At 42.3% G+C, this 27901-nt stretch overlaps 2 protein-coding genes across 3 annotated transcripts in view; one reads left to right on the plus strand and one right to left on the minus strand.

Moving 5' to 3' along the window:
* dner (delta/notch-like EGF repeat containing) overlaps positions 1-27901 on the minus strand; it is a 78753-nt gene that overhangs the window by 48563 nt on the left and 2289 nt on the right. The window lies entirely within an intron of this gene.
* On the plus strand, positions 1259-3151 carry LOC133442173 (beta-1,4-galactosyltransferase 4-like). Its single transcript, XM_061720125.1, has 4 exons — positions 1259-1598; positions 2355-2587; positions 2711-2901; positions 3025-3151. The coding sequence occupies exons 1-4, from the start codon at positions 1343-1345 to the stop codon at positions 3149-3151; spliced, it is 807 nt and encodes a 268-aa protein (XP_061576109.1). The 5' UTR covers positions 1259-1342.

Genomic DNA, 27901 nt, shown 5'->3' on the forward strand with positions numbered 1-27901 from the left:
GACAAGTATGAGTTGAACCAGGAGAGGGCAGAATCTGTGATGCCTATGGATTTCAGGCGGCTGAGGAGGATGGAGTGGTTGACAGTGTCAGAAACTTTCCTGGAGGTCCAGCAGGAGAAGAATGAAGGAGCCAGAATCAGAGGAGAGTGGGAGGTCGTTGACTCGTTTGTGACTTTGATTAGTGCTGTTTCAGTGCTGTCGTGGGTTTGGAATGTTTCATAGGTCGTTGAGAGGATGTAAGTCTTGACTTGAGCTGTGATGGCTCTTTCCAGTAGTTTTGAGATGAATGTGAGGTCGGAGATGGGTCTGAAATTGTTGAGGTCGTCAGAGTCAAGACCAAGTTTTTTATTTGTGGGGTGATGGCAGCAAGCTTAACAGGTGGGGGGGCAGTGTCATAGGTAAAGGAGGAGTTGATGGTGTCAGTGATGAGTGGGTCGAAAGAAGTGAAACAGGCTTTGACGAGTTCAGAGGGCATGGGGTCCAGTGGGGAGGTGGATGATTTCATGGTGGAGAGTATCTTGGAGAGCTCAGCTGTGGTTATCGGTGAGAAGGTAGAGAGCCGATGGTCTGAGGATGAAGGAGGTGTGGGTTTGGGGACCGTGGTGGAGGCGGAGGAGGTTGCAAGCTGGTTGTGTGTGTTTTCTATTTTGGAGTTGAAAAATGAAATGAGGTTGTTGAACATCTCCAGGGTGAATGAGGATGAAATGTTGTCGTGGAGCTTGAGGAGTTTATTTATGGTGGAAAACAGGGTGCGTGGATTGGAGGATCCAGAGTGAAGACTAGAGTAGTAGATAAGGCAGGCTTTATTTAGTTCGGATTTGCATAGATGTGTGTATGCAAGGGCGTATACCAGGGGTAGGCAATTCCGGTCCTCGAGGGCCGGTGTCCTGCATGTCTTAGATGTTACCCTGCTTCAGCACACCGTGATAAAAGTACCTGTGTCATTAACAGAATTGTGCAGCCCTGGATGACAAGCTGATGACGATGATTAATTAGAATCAGGTGTGTTAAAGCAGGGAAACATCTAAAACATGCAGGACACTGGCCCTCGAGGACCGGAATTGCCTACCCCTGGCGTATACTGTGAGACTGGTTTCTTTGGGATCTTTCAAAGTTGTCAGAGTGGTTTTTTGAGTTTGTGAAGTTCCGGGCTGAACAAGGGAGTGAGTGAGTAAGTCAGTTTGTGTAGGGATGAAGAGTGTGCTGTTGTAGATGTTCACGAGGTCCACGGGGGTTGGATTTTTGCTGAAAGCCTCTGACCAGAAGAAATACCTGATGCAATAAATAATAGGATACATATTTGGCTTTTTTAATCCTTTGTTTTTCTGGCACAAAGTCAGCCATGTGGTTCTGTTCAGCCGTCGGCGATCATTTGTACAAAAGGAGATATTATTTATTAAGCTTTCTCTTAGTGTTGGTCCTGGTTTGGATAGCCACCTTCTCTGGTGAAGCTTTGAAAATCATTCCGGTTTTCTCTGCCACAATGCAAACAAGAAAAGACAATCTGATGGATCAACCTGACAACGGGGCTTCAACACCTGATCAGCTTTACATTCCAACACAAAAAGGCGAATGCCCAGTGGAGTCTCCATTGCTGCGTAAGTGTAAACCAAGACCAATGAATAAATGTTCTGTGTTTCATATTCTGACTATTGGCTATTTTCAGAAGTTAATGAAATCCAGTTTCAAGTTAAAACAAGAATTGGCATTGTCACAATATTTCATCCATGAATTATCTTGGTTGGAGTTTTCAGCAGAGTGACGGTGTGGTTCATAAATTGAAGATCTCACTAATCAGATCATTGTATTATTTAATCTAAGCTTAATTACAGAATTACAAGAATTTAGATCCATGAATAGTATGTATTCAGTAGTAGTGTTATTACATGTAGTAATAATGTATTAATTTTAAACTGGCTTGTGAAGCATAAAATTGTACAGTGTTTCTAATCTTGAAACATTTCTGAATTATTAAAGCAACATAAAAGACTTTCTTTTATGTTATAATATTTGTTTTAATTTTATTTGAGGAATATTTGGTTAGAAGTGACTACAAGAGTCAACAACGTAATCAAAGAAGTGAAAAGAGGACCAACCAAGATGCTAAGCAAATCTTAGTGTTGTAAAACAAACTTCATCTCCAGGCTTAGACGGTGACCTCCTGAACCTAAATTTGTTCATTTGTGCTGTTTATAGACAGTTGAATGTATCAAAAAGTCCTTTAAAAACTCAAGATCTTGTATGTATTAAAATGTGACATTTTGTTTGTATCTTATTCTAATTATCTGTGCTTATGTGACACATATGAGGGAGCTGAACAGTGTTGGCATAAGACATTGTCAATGTTTCCACAGAGGGACTCGTGAAACCGCATTTTGAGTCTTCTCTGACAATGAAGAATGTAGAGAATGAGACTAAAGGAGTGTCTGAGGGAGGGTATGAGCCCTCGGGCCGTACAGCGCGGCAGAGCGTAGCTATCATCATCCCACATCGCAGGCGAGAAACCCACCTCATCTACTTGCTGTATCACCTGCACCCATTTCTACAGAGACAGCAACTACACTATGCCCTTTATGTCGTCCACCAGGTATCTGTCCCCTAAATAGATATGCAGTGTTTCATATCAGAGAATTTATGCTTAAACTCTTATTTCTGGAGTGAACATGTTTATTGTCGGGGCATGCGTTTTCTTTTCGTCTCTTTTAAACAGGCTGGCGATGCAACTTTTAATCGAGCCAAGCTCATGAATGTAGGGTATTTGGAGGCGCTGAAGGACCACAGTTGGGACTGCTACATCTTCCATGATGTGGACCTGATTCCTGAAAATGACAAGAATGTATATATCTGCGACGACAATCGGCCCAAACACCTGATATTTGGCAGGAATAGCACAGGATACAAGTAAGTATACAACTAAGATCAGAGGTTTATATAGACTAAGGGTTATTGGTTAAACTTTATTCTTCTCTCATGAATATCCAATGCTATTGTCTTTTGTCCTAAAAGAATTGTAATTTTCCACAGGATGCTTAACAAAATCGCCTTTGGTGGAGTTACCGCTTTTACCAAGGAACAGTTTGAACAAATTAATGGTTTTTCAAACCTTTACTGGGGTTGGGGTGGGGAAGATGATGACCTTTACAATAGGTGAGAAACATGATAGCAGATCGTCGCTGGTCTGTCATGTTTACAGTAGATGTGATGCATAGTCCTTCATTCATTTTCTCGTTCATGCCGCTGTGATACGCACAGGGTTCAGGTGCAGAAAATGAAAAGAAAATGAAGAATGCGCAGTCTCCTGCTGATGTAGGCCGCTATACCATGATGTTTCACAAGCGAGACTCTGGCAATGAGAAAAACCCAAAGAGGTCAGTACAAGTAATTAATCTGTTTGGGGGTTGGGGGTTGTACTACGTCATCGAGACGTTGTGTGGCCTCACTGGCCTGGGATCAGTCTATCCCTTGCCTCCCTTCCCCTTGGCAACCTCTGCAGTCGCAGGTTTACCCCCCCAAACCCTCCTCGCCTCTTCTGACACACACAACCTGTATGACTCTCAGTATCAAGTTGAGCTGACAGGGTGACAATGAGGACACCCAGCACACACTGCACTAATGGAAATAAGGAGAGGTATTCTAGAAAACTGGCAAGGGTTTTTTTGTCATTTTTTTTCTTTGCAAAGACACTCCTGCGCCCTCCCAAAGATTGCGCCCTGGGCGCCCATAATGCTCGGACAAGCAGCAGGTTCAGCATATCCACCAAAAACCGGTTTAACAGTTTCAACCCATTAACAGCAAAGACCTGGAGGACATCTTACATCAGCTGAACTCCTCTTGCTTTTTAGACATCCCGCCAACAGGTTTTTGGAGTCAGACCTGTTACTGATCATGAACTTGTCCTCGATGTCAGCTGTTTTTCCAGAGCCACTAAAAACCGCTGTAATTAAACCTCTGCTGAAAAACGACAATCTTGACAAGAGATAAATGAACAACTACAGGCCCATCTCAAATCTCCCATTTCTACGTAAGGTCATTTGAAAAGCAGTTTTTTCAACAGCTCACTTACCCTTTAACCCAAAACAAGTGTTATGATGCCTTCCAGTCAGGTTTCAGACTGAACCACAACACTGAGACGCTCTGACCAAAGTGTTTAATGACATATGTCTGAATACAGACGGGGGAAACATGTCTGTCTTAGTTTTACTGGATCTCAGTGCTGGATTTGATACAGCTGGACACAATATTTTACTTGCAGAAGGTAAAATATGGAGAAAAAAAATGAGGAAAACATGGAGAAGCTGCATTAAGCGTCTATGCTCCACATGTCTGGAACAAACACCCAGAAAGCCTCAGATCAATTGAAACTCTCCTCCTGTTCTCAGCTGCATCTGAATAAAGCTCCAAACCTGCAGTTCCAAAACTTGATCCTATTTTAACTACAGATTTTACCTGTTGTTCTTATTTCTTTCTTGTTTACATTTTAAATCATACTTTTTATTTGTGCTTTACTGTTTTTGTAAAGCCCTTTCAATCACCTTGTTGTTTGAATTGTGCTATAGAAATAAACTTCCCTTGTCTAGTAGAGGGAATTAAGGGCCCTGTTTTAAAAATACTGTATGGTCTCAGTTTATTTCAGCTTATTCAAGATCAAATCAAATATATCTGTCATGCCTTTTGTCTTTCAACTAAGCTCTTCATCTCTTTTTTTTTTAATTCAAGGTGGAAGCTCATGAAACAAACATCTTCTTTGATGAAAACGGATGGAATCAACAGCTGCTCATATACAACTCTGTCAGTTGAAAGATTGCAGCTTTATGTAAATGTTACCGTGGACATCGGGAAGCCGGAGAGCTGACCTCTCGATACAAAATCCTTTTATTGACCAGAACAAATGTATATATTTTATGAAGTCCAAGCCTTTGAGTGCTCAAAAAAGCTGTCACAATCTGATATATAAAACCCACACAATGCACATTGTCTTTATTTAGGTCTTCGAGGTTAAATATGAAATACAACATTTTATGTCAACTCCACTTCTGGTTTCCAGCTTAAAGGGGAAATGTTTATACTGTGGGTACGGAAAGTATTCAGACCCCTTTAAATTTCCCCCTCTCTGTTTCATTGCAGCCATTTGCTAAAATCAAAAAGGTTCATTTTATTTCTCATTAATGCAGACTCAGAACCCCATCTTTACAGAAAAAAAACCGAAATGCACTCCCACCGGGAGGAGACCCCGGGGAGACCCAGGACACGCTGGAGAGACTCTCGGCTGGCCTGGGAACGTCTCGGACTCCCCTCGGAAGAGCTGGAGGAAGTGTCTGGGGTGAAGGAAGCCTGGGCATCTCTGCTGAGACTGCTGCCCCCGCGACCCGTGAACGGATAAGCGGAAGGAGATGAATTAATGAATAAATGAATGTTTCATTAGCCTGAAATATTGATCATAAACGACATCAATCAGTAATCGGCTGCACTGTTGTCTAAAAATGCACATTGGCCATAGAAAAAATATATCGTTCAACCTTTAATAATGACCGAAAAAAGTCATTCAGTACACAATCTGAACAATTATTGTGATCAATTTGTCATTGAAAGTAATGAGTTGTTGGGATGAAGAGTTTAGGATCGCTTGGCAAAGATGCAAAGTCTTAGTCTTAAGCATGTTTACATTAGTGTGGGATGATCTTTTATGTTTTGATATTTGTGGAGGACCAGACTGGTGGGTTTTCTTCCTCTCGGCCCACCATATTGGCTTGTTTCTTCCACAGAAGAGACAAGTAAAACGCTTGTTCAGTTGGGGCACCTTGAACAGTTTCAGGAGTCAGAGAAGTTTCTCCTGCATGACTGGAGGTGGAAGGTGCATCAGGTGGTTGGGATATGGCAAAAAAATGATGGAAGAGCAACAGGCTGGGAGACATGCTACGGGAAGGGGGAAATAGTGGATTTATTTTTGTAACAGGGTTTTTCCTCTTAAGAACATCTATAATAAATGCTACATTTTTCTTATAAGCTGGCTTGTGACTTAATTAGGGCCCGAGCACTGACAGTGCGAAGGCCCTATTGTATCTGTAGAAATTTTTCTTTCTTTCTTTCTTCTGACGAAAGGAGGGCCTTTTTGCCCCCCTAAACGTGCCCAAAAAGTCATCAAATTTTGCACGCAAGCCAGGCCTGGCGAAAAATGTGATATTTAATGGTTTGCATTAATGGGCGTGGCAAAATGGCTCAACAGCGCCTCAAGCCCCACAATACGGTTTGACGAACATGCACGAAAATCGTTACACACCTGTATCATGTCGCAACTTAAAGAAAAGTCACTTGACGCCATGGCCGAAACCGAACAGGAAGTCGGCCATTTTGAATTAATCGTGTCATTTAGGCGAAATTTATGCCATTCCTTCCGCATTTAATACGGCCCGAACCGTAACGTGCACCCAGGTGTGTTATACATCAAAATGTGCGTCTCCGTCATGCGACAACACGCATTACTTTTCTCTTTCAAAAGTGTTACCGTGGCGACGCTAGACGCCAAAAAGCGCGCCCACCCTTCATCTGATTGGTTCAGACAGAAAAAAACTTTGTGCCTCAAGCCCCATAATACGGTGTGACGTACATGAACGAAAATCGGTACACACCTGTATCATGTCGCAACTTAAAGAAAAGTCTCTTGGCGCCATGGTATTGAGTCCTTGAGCTTCATTGGCCTGAATTAGCCCCGCCCCTTCTTCTGATTGGTTGTCCCTATTTTCTGCTATAACTTTTCAATGGTTTGACATAGGAAGTCGTGGGTGGTGTCATTTCTGATATGCTTATGGGGGCGGTGGCCGTGAGTGCGAGGGCCTGTTCATCGCTGCTTGCAGCTTTAATTTCTTATTTTTCTTTTAGAAACTCAAGTATCTGAGACAACTACTGTACAAGCTCAGTTTTAGGGGTTTTCATTTAATAAATGATGATGCACAGAAAAGTGATGCTTTTGTTTACAGGCTGTGGTGTTGGGGTTTGTTTTTCTGCTCAGCAGTGAGTGGGGAGGTGGGGAAGTGGTTCAGAGAACAGCCCAGAGGAAACTACATTAGCTATATTATCTAATCCGTTCTTTTATATATTAGGACCAATAGACACTGAATGTCCCAGATGTCCGAGCTGCTGCTGCTGTAACTACTGTTTCTGAATAAATAATACGAAATACAAACTAGCTGCATCCATTGCAAAATTAACATTACTGAAGGGCCAGACAAGCAGAGGGCAAAATATCATATGTTGGTACAAATTCCTTGATATCACGCAGGCAAATGGCAAAGACAAAGAGGCTGCGAAGACATTACTCAAAGCCAAGCCTCTGAAAAGAGTAAGGTAGATCCTGAGGTCACAAACCATGACATTACACAAAGCGGAAAGAGAGCAATTGGGGATTAGTGAACATCAACGCCACCATCCAGGAATACATCAAGAAGATGGCCCCTATGGATAAGCTGCTTAGTCAATGTCTCAGGTACCAGAAATCCAGTGGGGAAGAAGACGTAGAGGAGGAACCATCATGGAAAGAACCGAGCAAATGCACGGCATGTACCACCAACAGATGGAGGACAGCATCTGGCATTTATCTTAGCATCACAAGAAAAGGTTTTGAGCACGAGAGAAAAAGAGGCCAGGGTCTACCACACCACGCCAAGACCTCAGCTGTGGACCAGTCAAAGATGTGCCCGAAGAAGGTGGAATAAATACCCAGGCTTGAAAGAAGACATAGAAAGGATGTGGAAGGTGGGAACATTGGTGTCATTGGTAAACTGGAGCATTTGGAGTTGTGCCCTCCAACCCGAGAGAGAGGCTCTCCCAGAAGTTTAACATCAATATCTCTGTCCAGAAAAACACAATTCCAGGAACAGGAATAACACTGCATAGAACCCTTGACGGTTCTGCGCAGTATTTTTGGCAGCTTTTACTAGACTTCTGGTAAAGGGCCTGAGCTTGAACAGGGAAAACACCCAAAGAGAAAGGCCAAAGGGTGGAGTTTTGCACAAACGGTCATTAACATCTCCACATATGCTTCAAAATGATTGCTTCAAATAAATAAATTAATTATATTGCACAGCAAAACACAGTGATAGAATGTGGGATTTCAAAGTGAGGTTTAGTGTGATGATTGATTTGGAGTAAAAGCTATGTTTAATCTTATACTACGTGTTTTGATAGCCCTGTAATATTTGCCTGGGAGCAAGCAGTCAGACATCTGATGAGCTGGAAGGGATGCGTAATTTAGGATGCAGCATATTTTCTGCAGGCAGTGAGATGTGTACACCAGTTCAGGCAGCTGTGTGCTGATATTTTTTTGTGCAGTTTTTGTAATTCTCTGCATTGCTTTCTTATCTGCTGCAGAGCTGTGACCGTACCAAATCAGGATGCCCGGGGTGAGGGCCCTCCTGATGGCATAGCAAAAAGACACCAGCAGTTGTAAGGAACAGTTCATTTCCCCGAGAGTTTTCAGGAAACACTGTCCTCGTCTGGCTTTTTGGACGAGTTTTGTTATTCTATGTGCTCATTTGAGGTCTTCAATGCATGTGTTCCTAAGAATGTGAAACTGGAGGCTAACTCTGGCAGGTGAATGTCTTGATTTCTCCTGAAATCAATCATAAGCTCCTCGGTCTTTTCTTGGTTTTAAGAGCCAAGCTGTTTTCAGTACACCATTCTGTCAGCCTCTGAACCTACTCTATGTAGGCAGACTCATCTCAGTCCTACTATTATTGCGTCATCGACAGACTTGGTGTGGAGTCATACGTGTAGAGAGAGTACAGGACAGGAACCAGAGACAGAGACAAAATGGAGGAGATTGACTGTGGCTGATATCTAAAATATGCCAGCTTCCACCAACAGATATTATGTTGAAGACTTATCTGACATCTTGTGAAACAGCGTCCGGGAGATAATTGTTTTAGGTGCAGAGCAACTGTCAACAAACAACCATGCATGCATTCATTGTTGTTCCAAGTGGCACAGTTAAGTGTGGAGGGTAAAAGAGATTGACCTGTTGGCTCTGTATGCAAACTGATGAAGATCCAGTAGGAGGGAGAGTGCCCTTAATGAGTTTGAGGACCAGCCTCTCCTGGTATCTCATGATTATTGGGGTGAGAGAGTCTGGTCTGTCGTCAGACAGACAGGTTATTACAGACAGCTTCAGGATTTGCACTATATTGGACAACAGCAAGAGCACACTACATTTTTCTTCATGGAAGGGGAAAAAAAACTGAATATTTTAGGCTTTTGAATGAAACCAAATAATCATGATGTTTTGATGTCACAGCTCATTAAAAAAAACCTTAACTTTTTTTCACGTGGGGATTCAACAAAACAGAACAACAGATTCTAGGGACTCCGTGCTGATTTAAGAAACACCTAAAAAAATAAAGTGTATTCTTAGAGCGTTGATGTGAAGTTACAGCCTCACTTGATGTGTAAAATCATCATGTGAGGAGGAAGCGACAGCTGTCGAGGGACACAGAGGTGCAAACGAAGGTGCTCAGATTTTAACAGTACTCTGCTCAGTACTCTGCTCATGTATAATATATAATTTGTTATTTTAAAAGACTCAAAGGAAACAGATACAATAATGTAGAACTGCATGGTCAAAATGGATCAAAACAAAGCAAAGCAAAACTAAACAATCACAAGAGATAGGCTTGCTTCTTAAGAGGCCCTGCCAGAGCCAGCATTACTGATGCTGAGTATTTTAGCTGAGTTTCTTCACGGCATCAGCAGGAGCTAAACAGCCGTAGTTCCTGTGAAATTCTAGCTCTTCACTTTCAACACCATCAACTGTCAATTTAGCACCTCAGCGAGCATGGATCTCCTGACGTAAACATTGCTTTTTCATCCTCAGCTAGGGAGGCTGTGGAACATCCACAATATTGTTCTGAGAGGCTGAAGTCGTCATAAAACTGTTTAATCAGGTTGTCAGCTATCAGTCCTGGGTTTGTGGGCTGATTGACGAGCGTCTGACAGAGCTAAAGCAGGAAAAGGTGGAGACTTTATTTACACTCCGGGCATCATGGACTAATTATTTATATTATATATATATATATATATATATATATATATATATATATATATATATATATATATATATATATATATATATATATATATATATATATATATATATATATATATATATATATATATATATATATATATACATATATATATATATATATATATATATATATTATATATATAAATCAGAATTAAACTATGTAGTTGCAGTTCAAATGAGGAGAAAGGTGACATTTTTATTTGACATTCCTGCATGAAATCTCATAAAAGCTTAGTTTGTAAATATATTCATATTTTCAACTTCTGCTGACAGTGTAAGGACTTTGACTACACACAAGTGTAATTGATACGGACTAACAGTGGCTGTTACTGCTGACAGATAAACAGTCCTTGTATACTGTTCTCTGCATCATTGTTGTAGATATGTTGGGGTTATTTTAAAAGTGAGTTATGTGTGAAAGACAACATACTGACTAATGAAGGCATTAGCCCACAGCCATGAAGTTAAGGGCTTTGACACGACACATTACTTCCACAACATGAAAGCTGGCAATAATCTACATTAAACAATACTGAATTAAATATGATTTCAGCTGAGAGAAGAATTTAAGCCCCTGAAAAGTTATTTCTATCACGGCATTGAGCCATATGACACATCGTCATGAGAGCATTTAGTGATGAAGTTTGATTTCCACAGCAAAAGAGCCGGCAGATGTGCTTCATCACGTCTGTTACACATCCTGGATCTGTCACAGCTGTTGGATAAATAACTTCCCTTTTAAAAGTGGCTCCCAGAATATTATTGTCCTCATATACACAATTGATTACAGGTTTGTTTTCCACCATCACATCTTGAAGCATCCTGGGCAGCCCTCTCCCTCACATCCATCAGAGCTGCTGCACCCTCAGCGGCAGGAGCCGACGCCGATACTGCAGCCGAACGGTGTGTTTTTGTCAGCGGGCCTTTAATGCTATCTATTTCTGGACATCAAAGCGTCCATCCCCATCACTTTCTAGGCCCCGTGGCTTCAAAGAGCTGGCCCCCGTTTCAAATTTGGGTCCACGAGGCCTAAACAAACATGGCCAGGCACCTTAATAAATTTCAATCTCATCTTGATGCATAAATAGATGCAAATCCAGAAGCAGATGAAAGATGCAAGGGAGAAAAGGTAATGAGGTAAAACCAACATTCATGCTCATGAATTTCCATCTCGAGCCTACACTTCACATCATTACACAGTTTTAGTTCCATCAAACTTTGTCGATAACTCTCTTCCATCTCCACACATCTTTACGTCTGCACATCTGTCACTCAAACATCAGCTCACACAAGGATGACACCTACTTTGCTCACTTTCTCAATGCAAATGTCACTAAATAAGGCTCGCTGATTGCTTGGCATCATCCCTCAAAAGCCAATTGCTGCCCAACTTTGCCAAATGCCAAACCAGACAGGGAAATAGATGAGGTTTAATGCAGCAAAATGAGAGCAAGCAGGCGCAGCGGCGTAGAGGAGTAAGAGGAATACTAAGTGAGACGAGAGTGGTCTAAGAGAAGAGGTGCTGCAAGGATCTGTTTAAACTTATCTAGTAGAGCCGGGGCTGCAGGGGACCGAGGCGTCTACTTTTGAGGACTGCCTTCGTATTCTATCAGACAAGGACTAAAATAGGTCAGGAGCTCTCAGGCTCTTTGTGAAATGACATGACGCTTCTGTTGCGACAGATGCACTGACAGATAGATGAGTCCCTTTCTTTAGTAATACATTTCACATATGCAGCTTTTGTACATACCAGTGACATTCTGTCTGCTTAACAGATACACTCTCTAGTGAAAACATTTCACACCACAATCGTTTCCCTTGATTAGCTGTGACATTATTTATCTGCTCTGCGTCAGAGTGGAGACCACAAGATTTGTTGCTGTCACAAGAGCTGACTGCAACACTTGAACAATCAAGCCACAACACAGCACTCAGGTTACATCTCCTCCAACTTTATCTCTTTACACGCCGCCGTGCACAGAGCACTCACAACGGTAACATCAAATATTTTGGATTACTGACCAAACAACTGAGGTTTAACACAAAACTTAGTGATAATCAGTCTTAGGGTTCAAGACTTGTTTTTCTTCCCCTGCTTTTAAAATTCCAGCTGATTATTCAGATTATTTGTTAAACTATTTGTTTTGATTTGATTTATTTTATTTTTGTACATGTAAAAAAGAAAACAACACTTCATGAGAAGTTTAAGAAAACAAAACTTGCTATCTTGATTTACATGTGCCAAAAAAGGAGTAGGAAGAAGTGTAAACTTATTTAGTCCTACCCCCATTCACTGATCATTTAACCTGTATTTATAAATATTCACACTAAACTATTGTTTGAAAGTGTTTATTTTGTCATCAACCGTCATAAGTAGGAGGCCTTTACCGTCCACAACTGTCATTGCAATGCACAAGGGCACAAATTCTGTAAAACAAGAGCCACAAACCTGAGTAGAGTTGAAACTGCAGCATTTTCAAATATTTCGAGAGGAAAACAGTTGGTACGTTACCATGCACTAACAGACAGTCGAATTGTTGCCTTAATCCGACCGATATTGAATTTTAATAAGCCATGTATACAGCTTAGCCGGATCGTAGTCGAACCGAACTGGAGCTCTTGAGATCGAACTTTTAGTGCCAGATAATGCGGTCCTACTTCGAGTTATTTCAGCATGTCTACGCAACCCACGCTTAGCCGAGCTAGTGACTATTGTCTTCTCGCGCATGTATTAGGGCTGGGCGATATATCGAGATTTTAATATATATCGATATATTTTCAAACGCAATATGGTGAGAGACAATATTGTTTATATCGATTATTAAAAAAAAAAAAATTGTAGGATTTTGATAAAGCTTATTTTGTGACAAATTGAATTGAATGTTTTATTTGAGATTTGCACAAATGTTTTGTTATTTGCACAACTGTCAACCTCAGTGGAAAAGTCTGCCTGTTACTGTCTACATTGTATTAATTGCACAGTGAATTTTAATTTAATTGTTATGCAGGAAAGGGATATTTGTTTTATTTTATTCAAGAAGCATTTTTATTCTATATATGCAGGCAGTTTATTTTTATTTCATTTGTTTTATACATTTTGATATTGTGCAGACCTCTGTTAATAAAAGGTACCTGTGTGACATTTGGCACGAGGCTTTGTATTAAAACTGACTGTTTTTTTAATGGTTTGCCTCAGAAAAAAATGAAACTGACAGAGATGCTATGCTACAATGCTTTGGGGGAAACCCCAATTATGGCACAGAAAAAATATCGATATATATCAAGTATCGCCATTCAGCTAGAAAATATCGAGATATGACTTTTGGTCCATATCGCCCAGCCCTAGCATGTATACTTAAATTTCTCAGAAACTCCAGTTTAATCTTTAGCTAGATTGTTGCCAATAGCTTGATTTAAACTTCCATGTAACTGCACTGAATGAGAGCTGTTATGTGATGATGTTGCTACACTGGCTCCTTCTTTCTGTTGTAAAAGTTGTTCATCGTGGTGGCCTTCAAGGTTCTCACCCCAGAAGAACTGCATCGTTCACACAGAGGCGTCCAAACCGGGCTGAAGTTTCCCCATGAACATCTGAAACATGAAGAGGACTTCTGGATCTCTGTCCTTTGGTCTGAGGAAACCAAATTTGAGCTGTGTGGGCGCATGAGCGCTGTTTTTGTTTGGAGAAGGAAGGAAAGGTTCTTCAATTCAATAAAACACAGTTCCCACAGTAAGACACGGTGGTGAGAGCATAATGCCCTGGGCCTGTTTTGCTGCTTCAAGCTCCAGGAACCTTATTTGATTCAACAGCATCATGAAATAAAGAGGATTAAGTTGCTATTCTGAGGAATAAAGTAAATAAACTGCTGCTAGTCTAGGTTTACATCACTGTTAGTTCTTCAAACACATCTAAATTTGTTCAAAGCTTTTTGAGGACATGATGCTGGAGGGGCTGTTTCAGAACCCAGATCTCACTCATACTGAGAATCTGTGACGAGACCTCAAGGCTCAGAAATCACGCAGACGGATGAGCTGTAACAAAGGACTGAGATTCATCAGACACATGTGCCAACTTAGTTAAGACCTTCTACAATCCAAGAACATCTGCAACACATGATCAGTGCTAAAATAAATGAACTAAGACATTAGAAACTCGTAGACTCCAGCACTAAGCATCATATATTTAGCTCCCACAGTGTAACGGCCAGAAAGAGGCAGAGTCTCAAACAAGTGCGATCCATTATCACAGTTATGAAATATGGAGCCATTTCACATTTATCAATTTTGAAAAAATAAAAATATACAGAAAATGTAATCTCATACAAACTGAGGTGGAAGAGTCAGAGTCAGATACAATGACTGAAATATAAAACAACAGCGCGAGGGACAGATGTTGAATGATGGTAAACCTGTTTCCAGCAAGCGTCCCCTCAGCTTTGATATGACGCCTCATCCTCTCTCTCTCTCTCACAAACACACACACACTGCCCACGGGTCTAAAGCTTTGGCTGTTTTGAAAGCTGAGCTGGTGGTTTTCAGGTCACATCTTGATGTTTTAAATATGTACGTAGCAGATGTTAAAATAATTAAAATCCCTCTTTGCTTCGTGTTGTTCTAAAAATGGATCTGGAGCTCGTCCGACTGCCGACGGAAATCAGTCAGTCGCAGGGTGAAAGTGGAACATCCTGTTCCCGTTGTCATGAGATTTCAAATGTGAATGATCCCCCATCAGTTCCAGGACCAGCAGGGAGGCCATCGTGCGCAGGAATAATGTGCCAACATTGTGTGTGTGTGTTTTGTCACACAAAAACAGATTAAAAAGTCCTCAAGGACACCCACAGCAAGTGGCCCTGATGGTGCATGCTCGACGTTATGTAGTCTACACCTGTTGATCTCTTCTGCTCTCCTCATCTTTGCTCTGTTGCCATAGAAACCTGACAGAGGGACGGGGGAATCGCACAGAGAACTAGGCCTCATGGTAGGAGGTGATACTGGACATGTATTACCACTCTCCTCCCACCAACTTTGTCCCTGAAGACAAAGAACATGTTTTCAGAAGCAGCGGCAGCAGCCTGTCGTTCTATTTGACCATCTGACGGTGATTTGAAAAGCACTCCTACAAAACATGTTTGAATGAAGACAGAAGGACAACAGGAAGGAAGTGCTGACCAGTCAATGCAAAATGTGATTTAGGGGATGCTATCCCTGAGTATGATTGGTTTGGTTGTTTTTTCAGGTCTGTCATTGACAGACTTGTGCGACCTTGATAAAAACCTGAAGGTGATCCATTCATTTGTATGATGTGTTGTAGGGCATTGACACACCTAGAATATGCAGGACAGAGGGTCCTGGTGACCTCAATTGAAGAACACTGTTTTGAAAGAATCGAAGTAGACACTGATAATTTTTTCCAAGTAAAATGAGTATTGACTTTTTAGCAGCTTTCTGATTTTCAACTTGAGCCCACCAGCCAAACCGTCGGATTCGTGGTGTTTGACCTTGTGAATAAATGTTGCTTCATTTCCATCTGAGGCCTGCTTCTGTCCTTGGCCATGTCTGCACAGTTGCAGGCTAAATGTATCTGACCCCTCCTCTTACATGCTACATGGCTGCAACATGGTTGGACCATTCGGTCAGTCACAGCAGTCGTGAGGCCAGTTGCCCATCCATACATCCATACATCCATACATCCGTCCGTCCGTCCGTCTTCTACCTCTTGTCCGGCGTTGGGTCATGGGGGCAGTAGCCTAAGCAGGGAAGCCCAGACTTCCCACTCCCCACCCACTTCATCCAGCTTATCTGGGGAAAGCCCGAGTCATTCCCAGGTCATCCAAGAAACATAATCCCTTCAGCGTCCTGGGTCTTCCCTGGGGTCTCCTCCCAGTGGGACATGCCAGTAAACCTCACCAGGGAGGCATCCTAACCAGAAGCCCAAACAACAGCACAGTTTGTGACCATAGGTGAGGGTGGTCAGCTGGTAAACCGAGATCCTCGGCCTCTTCACCACGACAGACCAATGCAGAGTCTGCACCCCTGCTGACGCCTTACCGATCCACCTGCTCCAGTCTTCCCTCACACATGAACAAGACCCCGAGATACTACAACTCCTCCACTTGGGGCAGTATCTGATCCCTGACCTGGAGACGGCCCTCCAGCTGAGGAACATGGTGTTGGATTTGGAGGTGCTGATTCTCATCTCAGCCCGTGTGGCCAGTTATTAAATTAATGTCAACTGCCCTCAAAGGATACAGCATGCACTGACTTGTATGCAGAGTATGCTGTTTCAAAGATGGTCATTGATGAAGTAGCGGGTGAAATTCATTATCTATTGTTTAAGTCTAAGGGCCCGATTTACTAAGATCCTAAATAAAGAGTACTAAATTGCGTGTGCACTGAAAAAGTTTGCGCGTGCTGTTGTCGTGTGTTTTGCGGGTGATCAACTAAGATTGCGTGCGCAATTGATAACAGGTGCAAACCTCAGTATTTAAATGAGGTGTTGCGCGTCTTACGGTTTGCGGCGCAAATTTTGCGCCATGGAGAGTGGATGGAAAGCAGGATATAGTCGCAAGCGCAAAATGAAATTTGACGAGTTGGAGTTAGAGATATTAGTGGAAGAGGCAAATTGTTGTTCCGTATTCAGCACCCCTGCCGTGAAAAGCACCCCCTCGTATATTCAATGATAAGTAGACCAAGAAAAAAAACACACTGACACTTCAATATATTTATATATACACACTCACACAAACACATACTTAGGAGTTTATATTATATATATTTACAAATATTATGGAAGACAACACAGTAAGCAGGCTATTAATTAATGACATCAATAACCATTCACCCGATTTTTTTTTTTTTACCCGAATCCATGAGCGCATTTAAACATGAATCATTAACACAAAACTGGACGCTAAACAGAACATGGACAACAGAACATGAACAGAACACGGAATGAGAATATCATTTTTGTCAGACGAGGGGGTTCTTTTCGCGGCAGGGCTGCTGAATACGGCACAACACCGGGGTATGACTGCAGAACAAGTATAGGCGCACAATGAGAAACACTTTTCTCTCCATGAAAACACGTGATTTATTTATTATCACAAATAAAAAAATTAATGTGCCTCCTGTGGCAACCTTTTGCTGAATAATACTCGATTAAACATTCAAATAAAATATTTCTCCTTTTGCATGTGGAGATTAGCACCTTCCTTTCGAACGTATTAAATACAGACGCAATCACAACGCTTGGTAAATCTCATTGCGCGTGGTAAATGGACCAATTTGCATCTTTCCCTCCCAGTATTTAGCTATTTCTGGCGGGTACGCCCCATATTGATTATTCATCAGGGCAAAAGTACTAAATGAATTGTGTGTGCTATTTTGCGCATTTGAGAGGCGCAGTCCTCTTTGCACGTGTTACGGCCCCCAGCCGTTACTGCTTTTGATTTAGTGTGTAACTGTACTTATGTTTTGTTTCTGTATGTTTTGGCCGAGTGAGCACTCCTGTTTTGATCCATCTTGCTCTTCCCACTGATCAGTTCAGTTCAGATTGACAGGTCCCGCCTCCTGCCGCAGCCATTGGTCCTCCGCAGCTGTGGCAGATGAGACTGACGAGCTGACAACAAGCTGCTGGTCCTCAAAAGCAGCACACCTCAGTCAGCATGTAGAGGGCTGCTACTGTTCAGTGTGGCAATCCTCCTCGCTGTGTTCTGTGCTCTTTGTGATCTGTGTTAGTCTGCTGTCTGCTTGTGAGCAGTTCTTGTTTAAGTTAGCTGTATTAGCTGTGTGGTTTTGTAACTGGCTGTGCCTGTATTTTATTTTATACCGAAGCGGTAAGGGTAAACCGCCATTTAATTTGATCCCCTTTTTCTCCTGTTTTTGTTAAGTTAGGAAGTTAGGTTCAGATATTGTAATTTTGTTTGATCTTTTGTTTCCTCCCAGGGCTTAGGTAGTCTGGTCGAGAAGATAGTTTCTTTTGTTTGTTGTTTTGGCCTAGGTTTACCCCGAAGAGAAGCTTCATTTTCATTTTTGTCATTTTGTTTCTTTTGTGCTAACCCGGTTAGCACTGATTTGAATTTTGAACAATAAATACAGCCTTTTTGTTGTGAACCATCTCTCGCTGCCTCTGTTCCCCTAGCCTGGGACGTAACAGCATGCTGTTAGTAGATCAGCTGGCACTTTGGTTTGCGGGTGCTGTCAAGTTTGCACACGTTTTTACACACGCAAACCTTTAGTAAATCGGGCCCTAATTGTCCTCTTTGTGCAAATATAAAAAATAGGTGTTTAGTCCATCCATCCATGATCTGCACCCATTTATTCCTATTTAAGGTCACAGGGATGTACAGGAGTCTGCAAAAGCTGTTTTCAGACAAAAAGGCAGGGGTTGCCAGTCCATCACAGGGCATATGCATGTTCCAGCACTCCTGATTATATTACACTGCTAGGTTGTCCTGGGGAGCTATGCTGGGAGTAAAAATACAAAGACAATTATGGCACCAGCACCAACTACACATTCCCATTTGGAAACGGCATCTCCAGAGGAAGTATCCCATGTGGCAGGCTAACAATACAACAAAACATTTTAAAAGAGCCCTTTCCGAAGCTGCAGTAATGCTGGCTTGCCATCACACGCTCACTTACATGCACACAGTTGAGACAAACATACAAAAGAACAACAAACATCTCAATATTGATTATTGCTTCACACCTCTAGGATGGTTCAATATATTTTAGTACGGAGCCATAAGTGTTTCACAGCAGAGCAGTGTTAGTCTTCATCCGTGTTGTCAGGGTGATTTTTACACATACAGTAAGCGATATTTGTGTTCTCTCTTATCTTTGCTTTCTTTGTTTGGAGATCAGTGCAGACTGGCACTCTCATCCAACTGTTGTTATAAAAGGAGTACAGCGTCACTCACCGATTTTCTAGGCCCTTGAAGTGGAAAACGTATGATCTGCTATATGTGTGTGAAAATGTCCAAAACAGCATGTGAGCTAAAATTAGAGCAAAACAAATGTACAACGGATAGCATGCCCGTGTAAAAAGAGGAGACCAGCAACGCAGATACAGTGAGGACAGAGCAGCACTGCTTAGCAGCAGCGAGGTTTTTTAGACCAAGAGGAGGAAGGAGGTAGCAGATATTCATTTATTGAGTGACACCAGAGTTATTGGAGCTTCTATCAAGGTGGAGAACTTGGATGTAGATGAGGTTGTTGGAAACCAAGCACCAGACAGGATTGATTCCTCTCGGTGGGGAGCTCCATTCCCCGTCTACCAACTGATCTCAAGGTGAATTTAAGTCTGCTCGCTGGCTATCCAACACTGCAGGTTGACAATGACTTAGTGAGTTGGCGAGCATGAAACTTCATCAGGACTACAGATAATCTATTCTACATTTTTAAAGAACATGATTTAGATCTGTACTGCGATCAATTAGGTTCTGCTTTTGCCTGGGATCAGGCCTCTAATGCCCCAACCTGACAGTCGAACAAGCATTTGCACATACATTTTAAAACGTACTATGGACACATTCCTCAATCATATTGTTCTCTTTTAAGGCCGGATTTTTGTCAAGTTTACTGAAAAGCTGAAATCTGAAGCTACAATCTGAAGTATTGATCTGGAGTCCTGAAGAAATCAACAGAAAGTTGTCGGAGACGGCATACTGAGATTGCATACCACTTGGGGGCGGCTGTGGCTAAAGAGGAAGAGCGGTCAGGTGTCGGCCTAAAAGTCGGTGGAGAGTCCCCCGAGTCCAGAGACAAAGACAGGAGGTGAAACTGAAAAAGATGCACCAAGATGAAAACCACTTCCTCGTCAACTGGGGAATCATCAGGGAAGACCAAGGAGATGGCGGTGGACGCCAGTCTGCTGCCCCCGTGTTGGAGAACATCCAGGGAATGAGCATTGAGAGAGAGTGAACCCTTAGAAGGTCCTGGGCATTCACCTGAACAATACTAATAATGGCACTGGACTCACAACGTGGACCCACCGTGCAGGAGAGAGCAGCCTCTACCTCCCGAGGAGACTACCGTCTTTCAGAGAGATTACGGCACTTCTGAGGACTTTTCACGACTCTATGGTGGCATCAGCCATCCTGCACGGTGTGGTCAGCAGCATTGCAGAGAGAGAGAGGAAGAGTAAGGTCATCAGGAAGTCCAGCTGTGTCCTCGGCTGTCCTCTGAACTCAGTGTGAGAGGTGGGTGACGAAAGGGCCCTGGCTCGACTGACGTCTATGCTGGACTGAGTCACACCCCTGCAGGACGCCCTGTCTGCTCTGGAGAGCATCTTCACTCACAGACTGATCCACCCTCACTGAGATTCTGCAGGTCCTTCTTTCCTGCTGCTGTCAGGCTCCACAATGATCACCGTCAGCAATGTACATTTGTCCATCATCCATCTGCTGCAATCTGCACTGTATTATAATATAAAGTGTATTATACTGTAATCACTCTAACAGATATTTATTTAGGTCCATATACCGTACATATCTCGTGGCTTCTCATTTTCAATTAGAACTACTGCTGCCACTCTTGTACTTTGCTGTTGCAACAATGGATTTTCCCATTGTGGGACAAAGAAAGTTTTATTTCTTCTTCTTTTTTCTTCTTCTTACCAGAATAAAATTGAAAATGTGTGACACAATACCATAAAAACACCAGGTCCAAAGTCAAAGTGTGAGGGGCACTCTGCCGTGATTGCCATGATTGTCACCAGCCAAAATGCAGAAACACAAAGATGTGCAGGGGGAAAAAAAGACAAAGGAAGACACAAAACACAGAAAGAGGATATTTTTTTAGGTTAGCTGTTTAAAAAATGCATGCAACTTTCATTTATACTACATAGGTTTTTACAAAACATGGTGCACTGCTGCCATACTTGCAACCAGAATTCCTGCAAAGTTGGGATTCTGTGTAAAATGTGAACAAAAACAGAATGCAATGATTTGGATCTCATAAAGCCCGACCTGTCCAGGGTGTAACCCCTGCCTCTCGCCTGAAATTAGCTGGGATAGGCTCCAGCAGACCCCCGTGACCCTGCAAAGGATAAAGCGGGTATAGATAATGGATGGATGGATAAAGCCGTATCCAGTTCCCAACCGAACATTAATAAGACATCAGGTGTTGAAACTGAGACATTTTGCCATTTCATGGACAATATGAGTCACAAAAAAGTTGGAGCAGGGGCAACAAAAGGGTGGAAGAGTAACACGAATCAGAAACAACTGGAGGAACATTAGACAACTGATTAGGTTATTTGGCTTTATTAATTTCTAGATATATAAGCTGTAGGCAAGCAGCTGACACCAAGTTTAAAACCAACTTGTAGTATGTCATAACATGCTAAGTTATGGATTTGAGTTAATTAAAAAGGACTGGTCCCGGTCTGCAGGGCTTCTCTGGGCTAAGCTGGCTTTAATTGTCTGGAGCTGAAAGATGTTTTTCATGGTGCACACCGAGTTCACAAAAACACATGCACTACAACGTGCTGCCACACTTTATAAACCCTCACCTTCCTCCTGTCTCACGCACTCATTATGCTGACAGAAGCAACCACAGGACTAATGATTGGACGCACCAGAGCGATAATGGTGTCGGGGTAGAGGGTTATTATTATTAAAGTATATTGGTGCTTAGCGAAGGGTGTTTTGCCCCCCTTTTTTCTTTTACATTATATGGTTGACAGTGACCAAGCTTGGTGCTCCATTAAAGATAAAAATAGAAATGAGGGCAGATGAAATGAAATGAAAAAGAAAAAAGAAAAGCAACACCTCAAGTAAACCATGGGGGAGAAATGAAATTACTTTTTCTTTTTATGCAGGACAGAGGTGGACGTTTCTCTGCTAGAATCCTGGGAAATAAGCCAGTGGCAAGGAGATGAGAGACCTGTCCACGATGGGTGCCAGCGAGATACTGGAGAAAGCCTTCGGATATGTGGGCAGTCAGGAGCGGCTGAAAAATGCTCCCGAGCAGCCGCTGACTCCGCTGTATTTTATAAGACGCAAACATAAAATCTGTCTGTAGTCGGCCAAGTTGTATCATCTTTAAATTGTGGGCACTTGGCCCTGAAAGTGATTTCTGTACGGTTTTCTGTCGGTGTCTTGTAAAGATATCCGTCTGAGGCGTTCAGGCTATAAAACAGTTGAATAATGTGCAAAACATTTTAGAGATTTAAGTGATTGTATAGAGAAATCATTCAACTTATTTTTTGACATTGAATTCTTTAAAGGCAAAAAATAAATGTCACTCAAATATTTAGACACTTGAAATATGCGCGTTTTCAGGCGGTCTGGGAATTCAAAAACTTTTCAAACAATTGAAAAGCGTGGCAGTAGAGGAGAATGAAAAATAAAGAATGGACACCAGAATCAGAGTTTCAGCCGCTGTCTTTTAGCAATAAGATAAACCCTTCTGACCATTAGTGGAAAGGGGGATGCTGCTGTGGTTGAATCCCCCTTTTGGTGGTGGCTTTCTTATTTTTGGTGTCTTAGCATCATAAATCAAACTAGTGTGTAAAATGTTACATAATCCATTCTTTCTCATGTCTGTGTGTGACAGAAGCTCAAACAGTCAGGAGCAGCGGTTTTAGTTGGTTTGAGAGGAAAATGCTTCAAGTTATGTGATTCGTAACATACCTGTATCAGTTAACCTCAGTTATCCTCAATCTGATCATTACTCATATAAACCACCCCATGGTGGCACTAAACTTGAAGAACATTTTAAAAAATAGATGTAATGAAAGTCTGTATAAGACTAAACTGTGTTCCTTGCGTTTGGTGAGATATCTGAGCGTGGATCAGAGTCAGGGACGGACTGACAGGTGACCAGATCTGAGAGACGTGAGGCTGCTGTGAGGCTCAAAATGCCACACATCAGTCTACATGGTAGAAATCAAGATGTGCAGCTGTTGCACTTTTGAACATAATCAGGCCCCTCTAACCCATTACACCAACGCACCATCCACAGATCAAAGGAATAGGTGATGTGTGATATGGAAATGACCAACGTATTCAGCTCAAAGCTCTCCTGTTCAAAGGAAGCACGGCCCTCCTCGTGCCGTCTAGAGGCATTAACATGTCTATCCATGAAAGCTCAATGTCTCTCTTTGAGTTGGTTTTGCTCCGTGACATCACACCATTGATCAAACCGCCTGGAGCACACGAGGTTGAGCGTTCTTATTTGTTATAAATTTAGCTGTTTGCTGCAGTTCACTTTACCTTCCATACCCTACATGTTCATATATACAGTGTATATATATATATATACAGTGTATATATATATATATATATACAGTGTATATATATATATATATATATATATATGCAGTGTATATATATATATATATATATATATATATATATATATATATATATATATATATATATATATATATATTATATGAAATCACATTGTAGGATTTTTACTGAATCAATTGGTAAATTCCTCTGCATTCGTTATCTGTATTAATGACACCTGTTTTAACTGGTTATCAGTATAAAAGACACCTGTCCCCAACCTCAAACAGTCACACTCCAAACTCCACAATGGCCAAGACCAAAGAGCTGTCAAAGTACGTGAGAAACAAAATTGTAGACCTGCACCAGACTGGGAAGACTGAATCTGCAATAGGTAAGCAGCTTGGTGTGAAGAAATCAACTGTGGGAGAAAATTTGAAAATGGAAGACGTACAAGACCACTGATAATCTTCCTCCATCTGGGGCTCCACGCAAGATCTCACCCCGTGGGGTAAAAATGATCACAAGAATGGTGAGTAAAAATCCCAGAACCACAGGGGGGACCTAGAGAATAACCTGCAGAGAGCTGGGACCAAAGTAACAAAGTACCATCAGTAACACACTACGCTGCCAGGGACTCAGATCCTGCAGTGCCAGACGTGTCCCCCTGCTGAAGCCAGTACATGTCCAGGTCTGAAGTTTGCTAGAGAGCATTTGGATGATGCAGAAGAGGATTGGGAGAATGTTATATGGTCAAATGAAACCAAAATAGAACTTTTTGGTAGAAACACAACTTCTCGTGTTTAGAGAAAGAAGCTGAGTTGCATCCAAAGAACACCAAACCTACTGTGAAGCATGGGGGAGGAAACATCATGCTTTAGGGATGTTTTTCTGCAAACGGACCAGGAAGACTGATTTCATGTAAAAGAAAGAATGAATGGGGCCATGTATCGTGAGATTTTGAGTGAAAACCTCCTTCCATCAGCAAGGGCATTGAAGATGAAACGTAGCTGGGTCTTTCAGCATGACAATGATCCCAAACACATCGCCCGGGCAACGAAGGAGCGGCTTTGTAAGAAAAATTTCAAGGTCCTGGAGTGGCCTAGCCAGTCTCCAGATCTCAACCCCATAGAATATCTCTGGAGGGAGTTAAAAGTCTGTGTTGCCCAGCGACAGCCCCAAAACATCACTGCTCTAGAGGAGATCTGCACGGAGGAATGGACCAAAATACCAGAGACGGTGTGTGAAAACCTTGTGAAGACTTACAGAAAACGTTTGACCTCTGTCATTGCCAACAAAGGGTATATAACAGAGTATTGAGCACAACTTTAGTTATTACTTTTGTTATTACTTATTTTCCACTATAATTTTCAAATACATTCTTTAAAAATCACACAATGTGATTTTCTGGATTTTTTGTTTTCCATTTTGTCTTTCATAGTTGAGATATACACATGATGAAAATCTTGTGTGTGTGTGTGTGTGTGTGTGTATATATATATATATATATATATATATGTACACATTTCTTTTAACTACTACTTTGCACTTTCACACTGGCTTTCGTCTGACTAACAAGCCAGAAATATCAAAGAGACCAATAAGCTCTGAGCTCTACTTAATTGGATGTAGCTCAAACTGCATGCAGCTGCAGAGTGGATGGTCCTGGGGGACAAAAGCTGACCGCTGCACGCACGCACGCACGCACGCACGCACGCACGCACGCACGCACGCACGCACGCACGCACGCACGCACGCACGCACGCACGCACGCACGCACGCTTTCTCATAGTTAGGATAAGTTTCACCAATCGTCATTGTTTATTCTCACTGAGTCCTGTCAGGAGAGGGACTTTCATTAAAGTAGCTGGTGCACTGGAGGGTCGACGCATCGAGCCTCAATGAAAGAGAAAATATTCACACTCGTTTTATCCAAATTATCTCTCTTTTTCAATTTTTGAAAAATATAGAATCTTGAATGAAAAGCTTAATTCCCATATTGATGTATTATCAACATGTTATGTCTGACAATTGAAAAAGAAAAAAACATAAGAATAAAGCTGGTTAAAAACTAGTTAAACTATTTCCCAGTGCACATCAGGCGATTTGAATAATCTTCCAGAATTCATACTACAGTCAAAAGTGAGAAATTTGAAGACACCGTTACTTTAAGAAAATATTTGTGCTAAAATAACAGTTTCACTTAAAGCAATATTTGATTTTCTCTTTTTTTTTTTTTTAGGAAGTATCACCGATACTTGGTTCATGGGCTCATGGTTTTGCAATACTATGAGCAAAACCCAGCCTGGGTAACTAGTCTGTATGGTACTATTTCACACATGGGAAACAATGGAACCAGCTAACTTGTATTGGACATCAGAGCAGAGGCACCAAGGGACTGGGCAGGGGAGGAAAAGAGCCTGGTTGGCTTCCTCACTGAAGACTGAGAAAGAATATACAACCTCTTTAAATTCTCAGATTTTATGTAAGAGGATTAAATAAAAACTAATCTGGTCCTTACCAGGTGTTAAAATTAGGGAAGAGCAACCTCTGCTGAACAACAACGTGTGACATATTACACCTTCTCATCATTTATTTACCGTAAACCGTAAGCCAAACACTGAAGCAGAGTATGACAGTTGCTTTCTGACAAAAGTCGGGCTGGCAGTCCAACTGGGTCTCACTTCCTTTAATAGTACGCTTATGCCAACAGCTGCCACCTTCACAGTGGTGAATGGTTTCCAAAATGTTTCTAAAACATGTCTTTACACAAATCCAAGTGAAGTAGAGAAGAAGGAAACACAAAAAAACAAAAAAAATGAATAAAAACAGCAAGAGAAATGAAGCCTTAATGATGCTTATGTAACTGCGAAACTGGGGAACTGGCAAGTTGGAAAGCATTGCTAGATGATGAGAGGAGAGGCGAGGAGAGAGAGGGGGGGCTGTGAGCACCAAAACCTCAGCTGAGATCTGACGGGATTATCAAAAGGATCCAGAAGCGTCCAGCGCATCACAACCCTGACAAGCTCACACGGGCTTGTTAAGCAGAGCAGCCTGCAGCAGGACCACATCCCTCCCCTCTAAAGAGTAATATAGAAACACATATTTAGTGTTCAGACACCGACGCTCACAGTGTGAAACTTCAGCCTCGGCCTGTTGAACTTGCTTTACGACAAATGGCTGTTATTTGGGCTGCAACGGTACTACATCAAGGCCCACAAACACGCGGGCCCTTCAGGAATGAATAAGCGAGAGGGTGAGAAGCTAATAACTCAAAGAAAGGTCGGTGCCAGTGGATTCCAACGAGACGGCTTAAAGTCTGCCATGCACCGAAGGTGCAGGCAGTAATTAAAACCCAGGGAGTTTCTCAACTGGTCTGGGTCTGTTGGCGCTTGCTGTTGTGGTTTGACTTTGATTTCTGCAGAAATAACTCCCATCCAAGGGGCTGAGACACAACGTGGGATCAGCAGCTCAGCCAGGATGTTGCAGAATACCCTCACATCAACAGGTTTGTTAAAAGCTGTGACATCAATCCATCTCCCAGAGTATTTATGTTCTAGTTCAGAGCTCAGTTTTTACTCAGACTGAGCTCCAACTCTTCCTTTCTATTCCATCCCTCCTTCTCCATCTTTTCTTCTCTTGGAGCATCTGTGTTGCTGTGACACACCAGGTTATGCTCACCAGCTCCAATAGGTCATCAGCCAAAGCCTCGGTCTGGATGTTGCTCCTGTTTCCATAGAGAACAGATGAGCAGCTAGGAGGGAGGTAAGTTAACAAATCAATAACACACCACCTCGGCCCCGGCGCGGGACCTGTGTCTGTGCTGCATGGAAGCCAGAGTGGATGTTGTAAGGTCTCTTTCTTTTACAGCAAGAGGGAACTGATGGTCGAGATGACAAACTGCAGCTGCTTTTCTATTCTGAGAGACGAAACCAGGACAGCCGAGGAGTTCAGACCCCGGATTAAACACGCAACTGAAAAGTCTTCACTCCTGCCCGTACATCACCAGCAGGCTCCCCGGATGCAGCTTCAACCATCTGATGTCCTTGCGTGCACGCACAAGAAACGTGTGTGCGCATCTAAATGCAAAGCTGGGCGGGGATGTGGCTGCCACCTGTTGGGGACTGTGCTACAGTTCACCCAGTCACCTTGTCGTTTCCCTCCCCGATGCTGCAGCAGACTCATTTATCCTCCGTGCTGCGGTCGGATGCTCTCGTTCACCCCAGCATGACTCAGAGGCCTCAGCCGCAATCCATTCACTTTCAGCCCCAAATGAATCTCGTGAAATCAGGAGAGAAGAGCAGCTTCACGAGAAGATCAATAAAGCGCTCATCTATAAAGTAGGACTGCACCAGAAGGGTGAATGTCCTTGTAAACAAGAAAGTAGCACAGAGAAAGTGGATCACCTCCTCAGATTGAGTCCACCAAGAAAGGAGGACTGCAAGATCCAAAGCAGCACCAAATACCAGTGTCTGCTGTTTAAATATAAGCCATTAGACGTATTAATCTTAGGCACTTAGGACCTCGCTGGTGCTTTTTCAGAATGAGACTGTCTCTATGCCTGCTGTGGAACCAAACAGATGTAAGA

The sequence above is a fragment of the Cololabis saira genome, chromosome 4 (assembly GCF_033807715.1).
Source record: "Cololabis saira isolate AMF1-May2022 chromosome 4, fColSai1.1, whole genome shotgun sequence".
In the NCBI taxonomy this organism is placed as follows: Eukaryota; Metazoa; Chordata; class Actinopteri; order Beloniformes; family Belonidae; genus Cololabis; species Cololabis saira.